Consider the following 17,162-nt stretch of genomic DNA (forward strand, 5'->3'; position numbering starts at 1 on the left):
CAGGAATTAAGAGGTTAGATACATAAGTCATAAAACCCCCTTCTTCAAAAAGTTAAGCTTTTTAAGTCCTTGAAACTTGTGTAGGCTTTAGACACAATGACTCAGTGCCTCAATATAGATGCTCATACATCAGGGGTTTTATTGTTAGAAAAGACTATTTTCCTTTAACAATGGAAGAAAAGACGTTTTACTAAGGACAGGGTTTAGCTGTTAATGTTAACGTTATGAATATGTATTATAGGAGAGAGCTGATATCTTAGGACTGATCATAGAATTCTGATGGTCTGCATTTATCCAGCATGTTTCTTTCCTAACCAAAACCTGTCACATAGTCACTTATTGAGAGTTTGAACCATGTGGTCAGGTGAAAAACCTCTCCAGGGTTCCTTCTTAACAGCATTGCCTCAGATCCTTCTTATTCAAACAGTAACGTTTACACCTGGATCAGATAATAATTTGAGACATTAGAATGTGTAAGGAAAATCAGTGCATCGTAAAAAGTCAGATGAAATAATTCCTTACAGAGATAACCAGTAATTAAGACAAACCAACCTGACAAAGTTCAATCTGTCTGTCACTAGACACTTCAGTTCATGGCAATGTTCCTACAAGTGCCAATAAAATCCTCTTGTTGTTTTCTGCGGTTTTCTAAATCACTGACCAGAGCCAAAAGATTCCAAACCACAATGAAATCTGGATGAAACCTGATCTAAATACATAATGATAGAACTCATTTACACAGCAGTTTGATGATGGAGGGAAATGTCTGCATTAACATACTGAGGTGTTCTGGTTAACATGATAGCTAACAAAGTTTGTGTCTCTAACAAAAAAAGCCAAAAAAACAAAACTGACATGCTCTGACATTCAGTGATGCTGTAAAGACAATCAGGATTTTAACCTGCCAAGATTTTGTAATGGGCTGCTGATAGGAATCAGTAATTTCGTAGTAAAGTAGTAATATTAGACTGTATATTCATACAAATCAGTCTTTTCTTCAAACCTGACAGCCAAAGTCTTGGCACTGGTGTGATGTGTTGAACAAGATCTTCATGTGAGGTTTTCTTACATGAGAGAAGCCAGTTTTCACTCAGTATGTGAATGAAAGTCCAACATCTGACAGAAGAGCTCACGATTAGTCTGATGCAGTTATGCAACCCAGGCTTGTGGTAATACAGAGCTGATGAACGAAGAGCAGAATGTCTGCATCAGCAAGCACACGACTGCTAGAGCCATCGAGGCTCAACCGGAATCAGTGGACTTCATTTGTCCCAGATGTGAATTTACACCTGCTTATAGGATAAAGATATACTGTACTGTTAAAATGTCTCTGCTCACATCACTTCCATGTTGTTTCTGTCCCTCGATACTATTTTCTGTTTACTATTTTCTGTCTTAGGCGGATGTGGACAAAGCAGTCCAGGCGGCTCGGTTGGCCTTCTCTCTGGGATCAGTATGGAGGATGATGGACTCGTGTGACAGAGGGAGGCTGCTTTCTAAACTGGCAGATCTGGTGGAGCGTGACCGTGCATACCTCGCTGTAAGTGTGCTTCAGTGGCCTGTATATACACACACACACACAGACAAACAAGTATAAACATGTGTAAACCCAGAAGGACCATAAATGCCATCTAGGTCTGTTTAAATGTTCAGCAGTAGGAAATGTAAGCAGATGGATTTGTGGCGTAATCTTGAAAAAATTGGAAACCATCGGAATCAAGTCTCACTGGTGTTGAAGAGTTAGACGGCTCAGTGAATTTCATTGGTTAACTGATTACTCAACATCCAATGTCAGTAAAAATGGCAAGCTTATTTCCACATCACTAACAGTTCATATCAACTTCAAACAAATCCGCAGTCTTATAATCTAGAGTCCCAAAAAAGATAATACAAAAGTGGGGTTATGTTTCTGGTGCTCTAAGTTCATTAAATGGTAGTAATTATTAAAGTTTACCATGCAGTCTTCATACAAAGAGACTGTACAGACATGTGTGAGAATATATTAAGATAAGATAAGATAAGATATACCTTTATTCGTCCCTCATTGGGGAAATTTCTCTGTTACAGCAGCGAAAATATATAAAAATATATAAAATATATAAAAAAGAAAAAAGAATAAAGACATAATATAATATACACTTCATAATATACATAATATTCACTTGTTTCTTGGTTTTATTTACATTTACACTTTTATTTATACTTCTTTATTTTTTACATGAGGTGATTTATTGTGAGACTCAAAGCAATGTGCAGATTAAGCATTATATTCTTTGTGTATTTATAAAAGAATTTATAAAAGTAACCAAATAACATTTTATTCATCTTATTTGTTCTGTTTTTTGACCTTACCATGCACTGCCATGGTCACTATGGTCATCATCATGGTCATCGTGTCATTGTGGTTAAATTCCAGCATAGTTTTATAATGTGAGGTTTAATGTTTTAGAGCCGTGTTTAGATTTTTGTTTATAGCTATAATTGTGTCTCAATAAAAGGCACTTGCTAGCCAGTCAGAAAGGAGTATTTATGGTGTCATGATGTAAGAGCAGTAACCAGCCTGCCTGTGCTAACTGGGCTAACCAGAACTCTAGATTCAGCAGTCTGAGTGGAGAAATAGACAAAGACCCGCACAACAATATGCAAGTGTCTAATGAGAGCCTGTCTGTCGGGCGCAGACAGAGGCGACATGGCGGGGCCTTCCAAGCTTGTTGTTGTCCTAACAGTTTCAATTTGTTCTTCAAACATCTGAAATGCCTGCTCAGTGGCACCAGTGAGGTGGGATACGTGACCTTTGGGTGCTAACGATTAAACCACCTAGAACTCTGAACTTTAAAAGAGAAGCATTGTGCCATGGCAGCATGATGTGTTCACATGATGTGTTCTTTTAAAGCCTGTGTCTCTCCGTCAGTAAAAAAAAAAAACGTTTTTACGACAGATTAAAAAAAAATAAATTAGGCACAAACGTATGCTTCAACCACCTTGAATAAACCTCTATCAGCCCATGATCGAATGTTTGCCTTAAATGGACTCAACCAATGTGAATTTCGCTCTGAATTTAGTATCAGAGTGAATCACTCTGGAGGAGAAATGTAACAGTCCATGTGGTCTTGATTGTGCTTTATATCAAATTAATCCCTGTCTGATAAGAAATCACAGCTTCCTGACAAAGAGATAACAAACACGTGACAGAGATTCAGGCTATATAAGTATTGCATTTCCCCCTGGGAGCAAGGATAAAGTGTGCACTTTTGCTTGCATAAGTTTTAAGTGCAGCGTGGGGGGAAGTCGAATTTAATCCCTGTGTGTGATTTTTCATTACAGTCCTCCTCCCTCATTTCCTTTCCTCATCTCTCCTTTCTCCCCTCAGACCCTGGAGTCATTGGACAGCGGCAAACCTTTCCTCTCCTCCTTCTTTGTGGACCTTCAGGGAACAATAAAGACGCTGCGATATTTTGCTGGATGGGCTGACAAGATCCATGGCTCCTCCATTCCTACTGGTAAGGTAACACTTGTCCTGTCCCAAACGCCTCAGTGCTGTGAAACACACACTGTGAATCACAGCTCCAGGAGTAAAGCAGACTTCAACGCACGCTCTGTTAGAACACAGTCGAGAGGCAGACTTTAATCTGTCACTCAAATGTTCTCCGTTTAGCTCATTCAGTGTCTCGCTCTCATTCAAATTCCCTCATTTTCAAACATTCACTTCAACCGTCTCACTCTCCAACTCAGAATTTCTCTTTTAATCAATGTCACTAAAACTGTCTCACTTTTTTTCTCGTTCACATTCTCTCACCGAAAGTCTCAAACCTTCGCTCCAACTGTCTTTAACCTCTTTAACACTCTTTAACTTTGTTTATGTATCAAAGTCTCACTCAAAAGTTCAAATAGTTTATTAAATTAGCTTCCTCGACCTGTTACTATTCAGTTTAACATTCAAACCTTCCCACTATTTTACAATCTCACTCTGACTCATGCAGCCTTAACCTTTTACTCTAGTTTTCTCATTCTTAATGAAACCTTCTCACCTTCATGCTGTCTTCTATTACTGTCTTCCTCCCTCATACAGGAGTTCAAAATAAAACTTGCCTGTCTTGCTCTCACAAAGACGGTCATGAATTAGTTCCCGATTCAGCTCGGTCTTTGAATCGAAGTGTCTTACTCACTATGTGTGTCAGTCTTTCGCTCATAGATTTGCTCATACTTTTGAATCTGACACTTGAACTGTCTCACTCTTTCAGTTCCACTCTGATTAGTGAGCTAGTCAGATAAATTTCAGCCAGTAGTATAATTTTGCGGGAGATTTGTGTTCTCATGCAGCCCTGGTTCATGGTCCCGTGTATAAGAGACAGAGGAGCAAAAAACGGCTGGTGCAGTGTTTTCTCTGAGGATTCTGGGGTTATGGAAGTGTTCAGTGGGTAAACACACTGGCTCCCTCAGCAGTTATAAATCTGCACACTAATGGCTGCCCTCCTACTGAGCAGCGCCACCATTGGATCACGGTGACAGCTCCGGGGCTGGGAGGGCATGGGGGGTTATGGCGGGGCTGTTCTGGCTAATTTAGCTGTTTGAAAGGGACACAGCAGGGGGTTTGAGACTACTGGACAACCGTGGATTCACAACTCTGATATCAGAGTGCAACCATTAGCGTGTATGTGTGGGTGTAGCTGTCTTACAAGGAGTGTGTATGTGTGTGCCAGTTAAGGAGTGCAGAGATATTTAGTTTGTTGTCTGTGTAATTGCTGTACATGGTGTTAAATGTTGTGTCACTCTTTCTTTCTTAGACTTCTTCTAGATTCCCTGCTCATATTCCCTGCTCTATTCCCTGGTCTACATTTACATTTTTTTTTTTACAATTCAGAAACATTTATTTCTGATTAAACTTTTGGGAATTATTAATCACCAGTGATTAGTCATTTACAGAATATTCAGGAATAATTTCTTATAATTTATCTGAACAAAGCAAATCCTTTTACAAGGGCAACCAGAGAGCAGCCAGAAAATAAAGAAATTTAGTTGACAACAAATATTTCTCCTCCAGAACAAGCGCACATGCACACAATCAGTCCTAAAGCATTCCATGTGTCAAATTAGATACTTATGTACTGGATAAGTATTTATAACTGTCTAGAGTAAAAATACTTAGGATGAGCTAAATGAATTGTTGAGCATTAGACAATTTTGGTGAAACTGCCCTGTCATGCAGCACAGAATGGAAAGGCTTGTAGAAGTAGCAGACATATAAAACCTATGTGCAAAATTGCACACATGCAAAAAAATGTTTCAGCCTGTTTTACTATCTCTCTCTCTCTCTCTCTCTCTCTCTCTCTCTCTCTCTCTCTCTCTCTCTCTCTCTTTGGTTTCTGTCATGCCCTGTCTCTATATTCACGTCTCTTTTTCACTCATTCTCAATCTGCCACATGATTGGTCTTACTCTTCAGCTCAGAATGACTCAACCCGTCACTGAAACAGCCCTAATTTGCGGCACAAATACTTTCTCGCTTTCCATGTCAGTCATTCTGTCTCACTCGCCCCTCAAACTTTCCACACGGACGCCCTCTTTTCTCAAACATTGCTATATTTATACTGTCCCACTTAAATGATCTTAATCTTTCTCATGTACGCTGCCTCATTCTCTGAGTGAGACTAGCACAAGGCAACTCGAACAGACTTCCTGTCACATTCATACTGTCTCGCTTTCATGAACAAATATCATCACTAGTTTCTGATCAAACACCAAACAGTGCATCATGGCAGTGAGCCTAGTTACAGTACAGTCCAATTTTCTGCAAGCTAACGCTGATGAGCGGAGTGGAGAGGAAGAGTGAGTCCTCAGTGAGTAAGCGAGCACACCGCTGTGCCTTTGTTGTGTTGTTAAACTAAACTTGCATAGCGGGAACTCTCCGCATTTCACTTTACTTCATCTCCAATCTAATCTGTAATAGAATTACAGGACAAACAAACAGCATGTGTGTCTTTGGCGCACTCTTATCTGGCCACCAGGGGAGATGAATCATTGGCTCGTCTCTACTCCAGATGCCTCATCCTAGCAGATTCCTCCAGCCAGGGCTGCAGAGCTGGGATGTGTTCACACGGCCTTACTGATCGAGCCTGGAGTCTTATATATACAGTGTCTTGATTTATTCCTGCTATCTGTAGCTCATAAATGAGAGTAGAGCCTGATTCCTGACCACTGTGCACATTCCTCTTCGCTCAGCTCACACAGAGTACAGCTCTTAACCAATATCATTTATTCTTCTTCATCTTTATCTGTTTGCACATGAGATTATAAAAGCATGTCTTTTTTAATCATCATTAATGGAAGGATAATGTCCTGGTATTAGTATTGGTTCGATGCCAAACATCCCATGTTTAAGATCACATGTCCTTTGGTCTCTTACAGATGGAGGATATTTATCGTTCACCAGACACGAACCAGTCGGAGTGTGTGGACAAATCATCCCAGTTAGTATTTTTTTTTTTTTTTTTTTTTACAAACTCAGTCTTTGGAGCATTTTGTAGGATTTCTTTATTGGGTCTTAGTCATTTTTTTAATCACTAATATATATGCAGTCTTCTTTATTTGTTTAAAGTATATTAATACTATACATACAATATGATATAAATATACAATTTTTACTTCCATGAAAAGGAGTATTGTCAATCCAAGTACTCCTTACATGTAAAAGAAAGATTTCATACATTGTCTAGTTCATTAAAGAGGAAAAGACTGCATTTAAAGCTTTCATAATCAAGGAGTAACAGTAACCTATTACAGTGGACAGCTGTAGATGTTTGATTGAGTCAGCATCTTACAGTAAGATTGAGTAAGCAACCATAAAGCTGTGGGAAGAAGGGATGCTCACTCAAAGAGATTACATTGGACTGAGTTTCTGTGCTCTTTGTTTGTGTAGTGGAACTTCCCCTTGATGATGACTGTATGGAAGCTGGGACCAGCTCTTTGCTGCGGGAACACCGTGGTCCTGAAGCCGGCCGAACAGACCCCCCTCACCTGCCTCTACATGGGCGCGCTGATCAAAGAGGTACAGCAAACGTTCTCCAGTGCACATTTGCAATAACCCTCTGATCAAAGAGGTCTATCACTACTGACACTACATAATAACAATGTCCACAGTAACACTGCAAAGCCAGTGAACACGTAGCGCTCTGATCAAAGAGGAACAACACGGTGACATTGTGACGTACCAGCAGTGAGCGGCTGACTCAAGAGGAACATTTACAGGATAATTATAGCTCAGCAGTTGAACACGCTGACTACCCACAAACAATACAGCCACATTAAGAATAGTTTAGATTTTGGCCCAGAATACTGTAGTGAACCTAGGTGTGTGCCACTACTGTATTTTAACATCATGATGACTGCCTAAACTTCTATCAAATCTATGATATTATTAGACTGATCCATTTATAAAGAATGATTATGTGATCTTTAAATGAGCTTTTTATTTAAACATTAAGCTCTAATTCTTTACATTGGCAGCCAGGGGTGGAGGTGGAAAGGAAGGTGGAAAAAGAAACAGAAAGCACACATAATTCATAAACTTGAAATAATATGAATGATAAGTTACAAATCAACGGTAACAATAAAAACAGACTTATGTAAAAATGAGTGTTTAATTATAGGAAAAGCAGGAATATGCATCAGTAAATTGTCCTTCAGATTTTTGAATAAAAAATACATGGTTTAACCTTAAAGCGCATCAACTGGGATCAAATATATAAATATATAAATAATATAATAAATAAAAAAAATAAAAAAAAATATAAAAGGACACATCTCCTTCCTTCACGTCCTCTGTTTTCCTGTGGAACTGTGAAACTTCTTCTGTCTCTTTCTTTTTGATGTTTTGTCCATGCACTCTTTTCCCTGGACTGGAGGGACAGCGGGATGGGTGTGGATCCCTCCACCCCAAAGGCCTGTGGTGATCTTGGCTCGTCCTGCTCTCTTTCTCTTACATTCTCCCTTTGTCCTCTAAAGATTGTTTCCTCTCTTTCTGTTTGTGCAGGCCGGTTTTCCACCAGGGGTGGTCAATATTTTGCCAGGCTTTGGGCCAACAGCAGGAGCCGGCATTGCTTCACACATGGGCATAGACAAAGTGGCTTTCACTGGGTCGACAGAGGTGGGTTTTCTTTACAGATACACAGTTCAAATTGTTAATTTGTTGGCAATGAGGTAGTTGCTAGGAGGCTAGCTAATGTAATAACAGTAAATACAAAAGTAAACGATTCAACCTTCAGAACGATCTATTTTATGGACTATTCTATAAAATTCACTGTCATAATAAATGCTTCCTTTATTTTGCCAAAGCAGTTGTGCTTCCTGATAACGATCCAAATTCAAATGTCAAAGTTCATTGAACTCTTCTTTCTGCATTAATTTACACTATATACATGTGAAATGGTAATGCCAGTAAATTCCATTGAAATCGATGTTACACAATTCGAGTGATCGAGTGAGTGAATGTTGTATTATGTGGTCAGGCGTTGGTGGAGTTCCAAGCTGAAGCTGCACTTTTATACAGAAACTTCTTAGGAAGTGTGCTTTGTCTATTATGCAGTAGTCATATACAGTTTATTTATACAATACCTAAGAGTCATACAGCCAAAAACATACCATTTCTAGCTCAAGAATTGGCAAACAGATACAATAAAACAACAGGATTTCTAGTTAAACTCATCAAACACACAGAAGATGAAGTAAGTGGCAACCACAGGGTCAGCTAAGTTTAGTCACATACAGATGACTATATGATGAAAGTTTCACCATGTTAGGGATGGAATGCCAGGAAAGAAATGCTCTCTTGGATTGTTTGATCTCACCATGCTGCCAATGACAAAACAAAGTCCACAATGACATCTTACTGTAAACAGTCATAATTTCTAGCTCAAACCTGTGTACCTTACTATCTTGTAAATCTCCATATTTTAGTGCAAGTTTTGATGTGATCCTGAATGTATTTCACATGTATTTATCATAAATTTGGTGGTGTTTAGAGAAGGACTGTCAACCTGGCTTGAAAATGTGTATATTCTTATTATTGAACAAGTAAAGTGCCATTTCAGTCCTGGGTTCTTTAATACAGAGTGGCAAGAGACAAGGAGCAATAATGGATCTTAAAATTAGACGTGTAATATTGTTTTACTGATAAGGATGCAAACAGAGACACTGTTACCAAAGCAGTCCCAAAAATCTTAAAAATCTGCCTCAGTGGGCCATGTGGATAAAATGCTAAGATAATTTTTTCATCTGTGGGAAATTAGAACAAGAATATTTCCCACTTATCAGCTTGTAAACCCAATGACCTAACTGGTTTGCTCAATTCAAAATCCTTCCAGCAGAGTCTGTATGTTAGTATGCAGAGTCCAGTAATCACTGTATAAATACGCTATCACGAAACCGGCATCCCAAACTGTAATCCACACCCTCACTGGGAAACTCTCAGTACGCACGAAGCCACCCACTCAGCCCTCCACCTTACTGCTGCTGGCAAAGGCCACCCAGCTCTTTCTCTGAAGGTTCCACCTTTCTTTTCCTTGCCTCTCTCTCTCTCTCTCTCTCTCTCTCTCTCTCTCTCTCTCTGTCTCATCCTCCTGCTCTGATGTGTATGGAGTTTCTACTCGAACCTGCAGCTAATTAGAGAAAGAGCACATTTGAGTTAAGAGAACATGCACAGACTCTGACTCACCTAAAATGTGTGTGTGACAGAGAGAGAGAGAGAGAGAGAGAGAGAGAGAGAGAGAGAGAGAGAGAGAGAGAGAGAGAGAGAGAGAGAGAGAGCATCTTTTTTCCATGGTCATATTTTAGGCTTTTATTGCCTCTTTAGTGTATAGACATGGTTGCAGGCCAACTGGGCACTCACAAATAACAATCTTTTTTTTTATTTTTATTTTTTAATGTATGATAATAATAAGAAAAAAGTGACATAATAAGACAAGTATGATCCTTCACACTCTTGATTACAGGTTGCTGTAGTGTGGCCTCTGAAATCAGTACAAAGCCCAGTCACTCACACACTCAGCTTCACAGTCCCTGTCCGTGCTATCTGATGGAAAACAGAAAGAGAGATTTTTCAGTCTCAGTCAGTTTTATATGGGTGGGTGGAAAAATGTCTGTTTGTTTATGTTTGGGATAGGAGCAAAGATTGTGGAACACTGTTGTTCAGACTGCAGGTCTCAAGTATGAAAATGTTAAGATAAGAGCTAACTCTCCATGATATCCAAAATATGCAGTCCAATCTGAAATCTGTCGCTATTTTCAAATATTGATATGAATCAATGAGGCCTTGAAGAAAAATCATTTTCTACATTTTTACTCAAATGTAAATTAGAATATTTGGTGTGTTTTTTTTGTTTTCCCCAAATGTTCATATCTTCGCTTCAAGCTAGGTATATAACTGAATATGAATATAATTACTTTGATTAAAAAAGTGTGTTAAATGAGTATAAATACATGTACAAATTGCAGGTACACTTAATTTTTCTTACCTGCCTTATGTTGAGAGCAGCGTGAGGTTTTTACTTTCATACAGAGATTAGAAAGGGCTGAGCATGTCGCTTGTGGGTAGAGCTGCAAGGTTTTAGCACAATTTCACCCCCAACTACATTTACATCATAAAAACTACACAAAAGTCTTGAAACTAGACCAAAGGTTTTGGACATTTTTCTCAGTCTTTGCTTAAGGAAAAGAGTTAACACTGGTGTGCAGTGATTTCTGATTTATTTATAGAGCCATACACACAACATAAAGCTCAGACAGACCATGTGATGTACACAACGTATCTCTGATTGGGTAACAAACTAACTAATTCAATTTAAAACGATTAACCTGTGAATTCATGGCACACTCATTAGCTACACGAAGAAGAAGCTGGAAAGAGCAATCTGTATCTTTCTGACAAAATATTATGAGGCGATTATTGTTTTTGAGGATAAACAAGAGGTCAGTGATTCAGGAAAGACGTTGTTGTATTAAAACACAGTTAATGTGCTTACACAGTAACATTAGCTAGAAGACACAAAGCTCGCCAGAAAGGTCCACAGAGCATCTGGTTCAAGAGTTGGATAAAGTTTTGTTTTGCAAATTCCTATTTGTTTTTTTTATAATTTGTGAATGAAAAATGACTTAATTGTTTCCAACAAAAAAAGGCTTTTTCTTCATTGTTTCTAGGACACAGTATTAGGGACAACAAACAATTCTGGTAAACACCAAGCCCACTTCCGAACACAAATACAATTATGAAAATGGATACAAATATTGGGATATATTTCTAAACAAATGCCCATACGGTATTAATCATAACTCTGTAAATGCTTTTTTAAATAGAAAATGTATGATGTATGATGTCAGTGGAAGCAGGTATATTAAGATTTTGGCTATTTTAAAATGGAAACCTGTGTAAATTGGGTTTCGTGCTAAACCTGTCCTTTAAAATTATCCCGGAGAAGAAAGTGGGGGCTAGTTATATAATAATACGTGACCACGCATGCTAAACATGCCACATGTTTTCATTTAGAGTGTTTGCCAAGCCCAAGACCACACAGGCATTTTTTCACTTTAGTCCACCTTTATAATATAACACTTTTTCAATTCCAAATAGTGCAGATCATCCTACACAAACCTGCGGTTGGTGCTTCCTGTTCTCGATTAAACAACAGATACAGCTCCGTGTTATAAACACAGCGTTCCTTCTTCTTCTCCACAGCCTCCAGGGCCACTGATAGATATTTCGGCTGTGAGCTGAGGTCCCTCTCCAATTTCAGTTGGCCTAGAGGCTGGGGAAGGGGTGTGTGTGTGTGTATGTGTGTGGAGGACTGGAAGGGTTGTTTGGGCTGTTGGATTTATTAATGACAACTTTCCACTGATGAGGAGATTTAGTGAGAATCGGCAACGGAGAACACAGCGAGTAAAGATGTTATGCATCCTCTGCTTCCCCCACAGGTTGGCAAGCTGATCCAAGAAGCAGCTGGAAAGAGCAATCTTAAGAGAGTCACTCTGGAGCTGGGGGGCAAGAATCCCAACATCATTTTTGCAGACGCTGATTGTAAGTATTCAGAGGCTGTTTTATGGGCGCCCTCCTGTTGACAGTATGTGCACAGGTGCCACTGCAGTAGCCTTGTTTGTCACTGACATCAAAGACCTTCAGGGTCTTCTGGGTTATTTTAAAGCAATGTATTATTGCTCACACGAGACCGTGTCTGCAATCACAAGCAGTCTGGCAGTATATTAAAACAAGCTAGTGAAGCCTGGTGGATGGTTTAACTGATAGAATTTAATTCATTTTTGGGTGAATCCAGAATTCAGCAAAACAAACCCACATAGAGATTCAGACTATATGATAATCAATTGTTGCTTGGCCAGAATGGCGAATGTCACACAGACGTAGGTAATGCTGATGTTCTAAAGCAAGCTCTTCTAGCACCAGATGCTCAGTCCTGCTACACTGAATGAAAGCTAAGTTTAAAATATTCATTCCTTACACCATTTTAGTTCAGGACTGTTCCTGGGTCAGTCAGTTGTGATAAGTATACATGTTGAAGAATTAAGGAACCCAGTCCTTAGATCAGCTTCTATTCCAAGATCAGTTGCTCTAAGCAGCTCTCCAATTCAAGGTGTTGGAAGGGACTTTTAAATGCTTTCAGCAGGCGTGAGTGATCCCGCCTTCAACCCGTAAATCAGCCGAATGCACTGGCTGGAATCATCCCAACATGGCCATAAATCCTAGCGTTCTATTAACCCTTTACATGCCACCTCTGCCTGTCCTCTCCCAACATACAATTAGTAAGTGTGTTTGCATGCACATAATATGATCATATGATTTTGCCAGTTATCAGATAATTCCATTGTGCTGAATGTACATCAGATATCCGATAATGAAACATGGACTTGCAAACGTAACCAGGTACAGAATAGCTTTAGTAAAAAACTACAAACAGTACATGTATCAAATATTTGAATAGAAATGCTACTGTTGGTTAACCCACACAGACCTACATTGTCAGTAACAACCCCAAAATAATAATAATAATAATAATAATAATAATAATAATAATAATAATAATAAAAATAAATAAATACATACATACATACATACATACATACATACATACATACATACATAAATACATAAATAAATCTGAAGAAGGGTCCATAACAATCTAAAGTTTATAGGGGGCTTTTAAAGAGCAAGATGAGTAAGCATTAATAGTTATCATAACTGGTCATTTATTTAGTAAAATGTTGCCATATGTATATCTGTAATATTCTATTATAACTTGTTCAAGCACTTTGATGCAGGAAAACCAGAGCCTGTAAAGTGTTTCATCTTGACCACTTGATTGGAATTGTCTGGATTCATCTATTGCTCTTTGTCTGATGTTCCTCAGTGGATCTGGCAGTGGAGCAGGCCCATCAGGGTGTGTTCTTTAACAGCGGTCAGTGCTGTACGGCAGGATCCCGTATCTTTGTGGAGGAGACAATCTACGACGAGTTTGTGCGCAGGAGTGTAGAAAGAGCAAAGAGGAGGATAGTGGGAAGCCCATTTGACCCCACCACTGAACAGGGTCCACAGGTACAGCAATGGGGTTAGACATCATTGACTATAGCTTGTATTTGATCTATGCAATATCCAAAGCAAGACTCACACGCACACCAGCCATTATTTTCATTTAGATCATTGTTTTTTTAATTAGCCTAAACATTTATGCTATAGATGCAACTTATAAATTGAAAACAAATATTTAATCCCAAAAACTAATGCTTAAAAAAGAAAGCAATTAATTACTGCAAAGAAACTGTGGGGGAAAGTGTGCAATTTTACAATGCTGCTAAATAGCTAAAAAATAAATGTTGTTTTTTTTAATAAAAACTTTTTTATTATTTAAAACATTGACTTTTTAAATTTTTAGTTTAATCTGGGGAGAGAAGCAAATAATTTGTTGAAGGTATGATACCAAAAAACATTTATTTGTTAATCGTGGTTTTTGTGTCTATTGCTTTGCAATAAAAGCCTAAAAATATGACTCTATCTCTCTATATATACTATTACATATTGCATCACATATTCTAGCATGTTTGTGAGGGCAAAGATCATTTATCTTTTTTTCCTTGACACTCTTTTTTTGATTCTTTTTATGCAAACGTCCACTATTCTTAACATAGTGACAGTTAGTGATGAAACCTGTTTCTGCATGCTCTCACTTTGGCTCCTTTCTTGTTTCCTTCCTCTCAGATCACTGCAGAGCAGCAAAGACGTGTGCTGGAGTACATTGAGAGCGGTATCAGTGAGGGAGCTAAACTGGAGTGTGGAGGGAAAGCCCCCTTATCCAAAGGCTACTATATACAGCCTACTGTCTTCTCCAATGTGCAGGACCACATGCGCATTGCCAAAGAGGAGGTAAACCACCTCCACCACCACACAGCCTTCTTACTGGCACACTCTCGGCTGGTTTTCCCTACGCAGCATCCTTCCTTAAACCAGCCCCTTGGTGACTCGTGGTGGTTGTTGATGCTGTGGAAATGAAAAACTGTCATGTTATGTGTCTGTACTGAGCTGGGTTTTGGAAAGAGAACTAAACATCTTTTCCATCTTTCTGACTGACTGTTCTTCATTACTGAACACACACAATCCATCCTCACAATCAGTAATTTCAGCTGTGCGTCAGAAGTCTGTTTGCTAATGGGACTCTCCCTGTTCTATGGCAGATCTTTGGGCCAGTTCAGCAGATTATGAAGTTTAAGACGATTGAGGAGGTCATTGAGAGAGCCAACAACACCGAGTACGGCCTGACTGCTGCTGTCTTCACCAATGACATCAACAAAGCCATGGCCATCTCCACAGCTGTGCAGGCTGGCACTGTTTGGTATGAGCTATTTACAATTCTTCTGTATCATGTAGCACACACAAAAAAAGAAATACTGTATCCCCGTCACCAGCTGTGTTCTTTTCCAATCTGTCATATTTTTAAATAATAATTATTAAATATGTCACAAAACATTTCCTAAGTAACATAGAGAAATGGCCACACAGTTTATCCAGATAAATGATTTTGTATGTATGTCTGCCAGAAAAGAGTCTCTAAACTGTTGTGTTTGCTTTATTTATTTTTCAGGATAAACTGCTTTAATGCATTAAGCTGCCAGTGTCCTTTTGGAGGATTTAAAATGTCAGGCAATGGACGTGAACTGTAAGTTCTTTTACTCAGTCTGACATATCTAATGTAGCTTGAGATGATAAAAATATTTGATTTTAAACTCAGAGTACCTACAGTATGCTAAGGACAGCTACACAACTTGAAACATTTAGTTTTCGTGGGATGTAAAAGTGATCGATTCATATTTGAGCTGGTGGTTCAACACTACTACAGAAAAAAATCACAATAACTTCTTAGTTTGTGTTTAAAACATCGGAAAAGGGAAAGGAGGTAATTAGGAACTGTGTGCTAGGGGTCTACAACGTCTAGACCATGTGAAGTTCTTGTTCAGAGAGCTGGTGAATTTACCTGTATTTTTGGTGTTTTCCCAGGGGTGAGTATGGTCTAAGGGAGTACACAGAGGTGAAGACCATCACAGTGAAGATGCCAGGGATAAACTCGTAAATTTACACACGCATTCTTAATGGAAGAAGGACTTCATCTGGGCTTATCACTGACCCCAAGCCTCTTCATCGTCCACTAACCCAGCATCACCATCTCATCTTCATTTTCATCCGTCAGCACCTCTATAACTTCAGCATCCACTAGCTGCCTTCATGGCCATGTTAACTCCCTGTAGTGGCCTCCTTTCGCCGGCTCCATTAACCATACTAAAGCACTTGGAGATGGCAATGGAGGAAGAACACACCATAAACCACTCCACCTCCAACATCCCGACACTAACAGACTGAAACATGTGGCTATAAGGCTTGAACCTCACACACAACTTCTCTTTGCTCTGATTCACTGGGTAAAATCTGCGACTGCTTTTCAGTTTTGTTTTTTGTACTAAGACCACTGAAGCTGTCTGTCTTAGCAGTTGAAAGGACAGACGGGATCTTTTTTATTAAGTATTAATTTTAAAATGTAATTGTTTAATTGTTCTGTGTTTTTCAGTTTTTGTTTTATGCCGTATAGCTCTGTGTGTCAACCTGTTGACCAATGTAAACACAAATGGTTTACCTCAGAAACAAACAAAAAAAGAAACGTTAATATGAGAAATGCATTTTACACAAATGATTACTCATTGGTGTCCATTTATTTTCTTTCTTAAACAATTATTTACTATGAAAATAGAAAGTAAGATATAAAAATGACTATAGTTTTTTTTCCATCATTAAAAAGAATTCATTAAAATAATTATCTCTGAGTTTTTATTTGGAATGTGGCTTGGTGTTGTCTGAGTAGTAATAAGCTGGAAATTTTCAAGAAAAGGGGATTTTTTTTACTGACACACTTACAGCGTATACTATTACAAAGCAGTAGCATTGCTGAAAGGGTAACTTTAACACGTCTCATAATCAAAACATAATTCTGAATGAGTAGAGGAAAATATATTGCAGTGGTTTCTGCACACCCTGGAATGACTGATCATGAGTGGGAGAAATGAAAGAGATAAACATAACACATGGTGTTTAGAAAGACATTAGGAGGCAACCTAATCGGAATGTATCAGAATTCTGGAAATCCAAACATAATCATAGATGACTCTCCCCATAGTCATACTTGTAATGGATATCACAATGTAATATGTCCTGGTAATCACCACACAATCGACAATGGAAAGTGCTGTTTTCATTAGGGTGAGAGAGCCAAGTGAGAAAGAAAGGGCAGACAGCATAGCACACACTAGTGACTTTTATAAGGTAAAGCTGTGATGGTTTGAAAAGAAAAGAAAATATTCACAACAGGGGCCTTAGCCTTAGTTGGGGCAAAGTTCTCTGTTATTTAAACTTGCTTGTCACTTGTATTAGAACCACCAGTATTATTAATAATCTTAATACTACTATCACTACTAATACCAATACAACCACCACCACGTCCACTTCTAGTACTATTATCACTACTATTAATACTATTATTAACACTGAACCACCAACAGCACTACTACTATCACTACTGATACCACTACCACCACCAACAGCACTACTACTAATACTACTATCACTACT

At 38.6% G+C, this 17,162-nt stretch overlaps 1 protein-coding gene across 1 annotated transcript in view; it reads left to right on the plus strand.

Annotated features, from left to right (window-relative positions):
• Positions 1 to 16,350, plus strand: part of aldh1a2 (aldehyde dehydrogenase 1 family, member A2) — a 25,670-nt gene extending 9,320 nt beyond the window's left edge. The window contains exons 3-13 of the mRNA XM_060858874.1: positions 1,400 to 1,540; positions 3,371 to 3,500; positions 6,404 to 6,465; positions 6,915 to 7,043; positions 8,028 to 8,141; positions 11,960 to 12,062; positions 13,405 to 13,589; positions 14,250 to 14,414; positions 14,723 to 14,880; positions 15,130 to 15,204; positions 15,543 to 16,350. Of these exons, the coding sequence (XP_060714857.1) occupies positions 1,400 to 1,540; positions 3,371 to 3,500; positions 6,404 to 6,465; positions 6,915 to 7,043; positions 8,028 to 8,141; positions 11,960 to 12,062; positions 13,405 to 13,589; positions 14,250 to 14,414; positions 14,723 to 14,880; positions 15,130 to 15,204; positions 15,543 to 15,615 (1,335 nt within the window). The 3' untranslated portion in view covers positions 15,616 to 16,350. The remainder of the gene's footprint in view (positions 1 to 1,399; positions 1,541 to 3,370; positions 3,501 to 6,403; positions 6,466 to 6,914; positions 7,044 to 8,027; positions 8,142 to 11,959; positions 12,063 to 13,404; positions 13,590 to 14,249; positions 14,415 to 14,722; positions 14,881 to 15,129; positions 15,205 to 15,542) is intronic.
• Positions 16,351 to 17,162: the final 812 nt, after the last annotated feature.

Source organism: Tachysurus vachellii, chromosome 23 (genome assembly GCF_030014155.1).
Source record: "Tachysurus vachellii isolate PV-2020 chromosome 23, HZAU_Pvac_v1, whole genome shotgun sequence".
NCBI classification, from domain to species: Eukaryota; Metazoa; Chordata; class Actinopteri; order Siluriformes; family Bagridae; genus Tachysurus; species Tachysurus vachellii.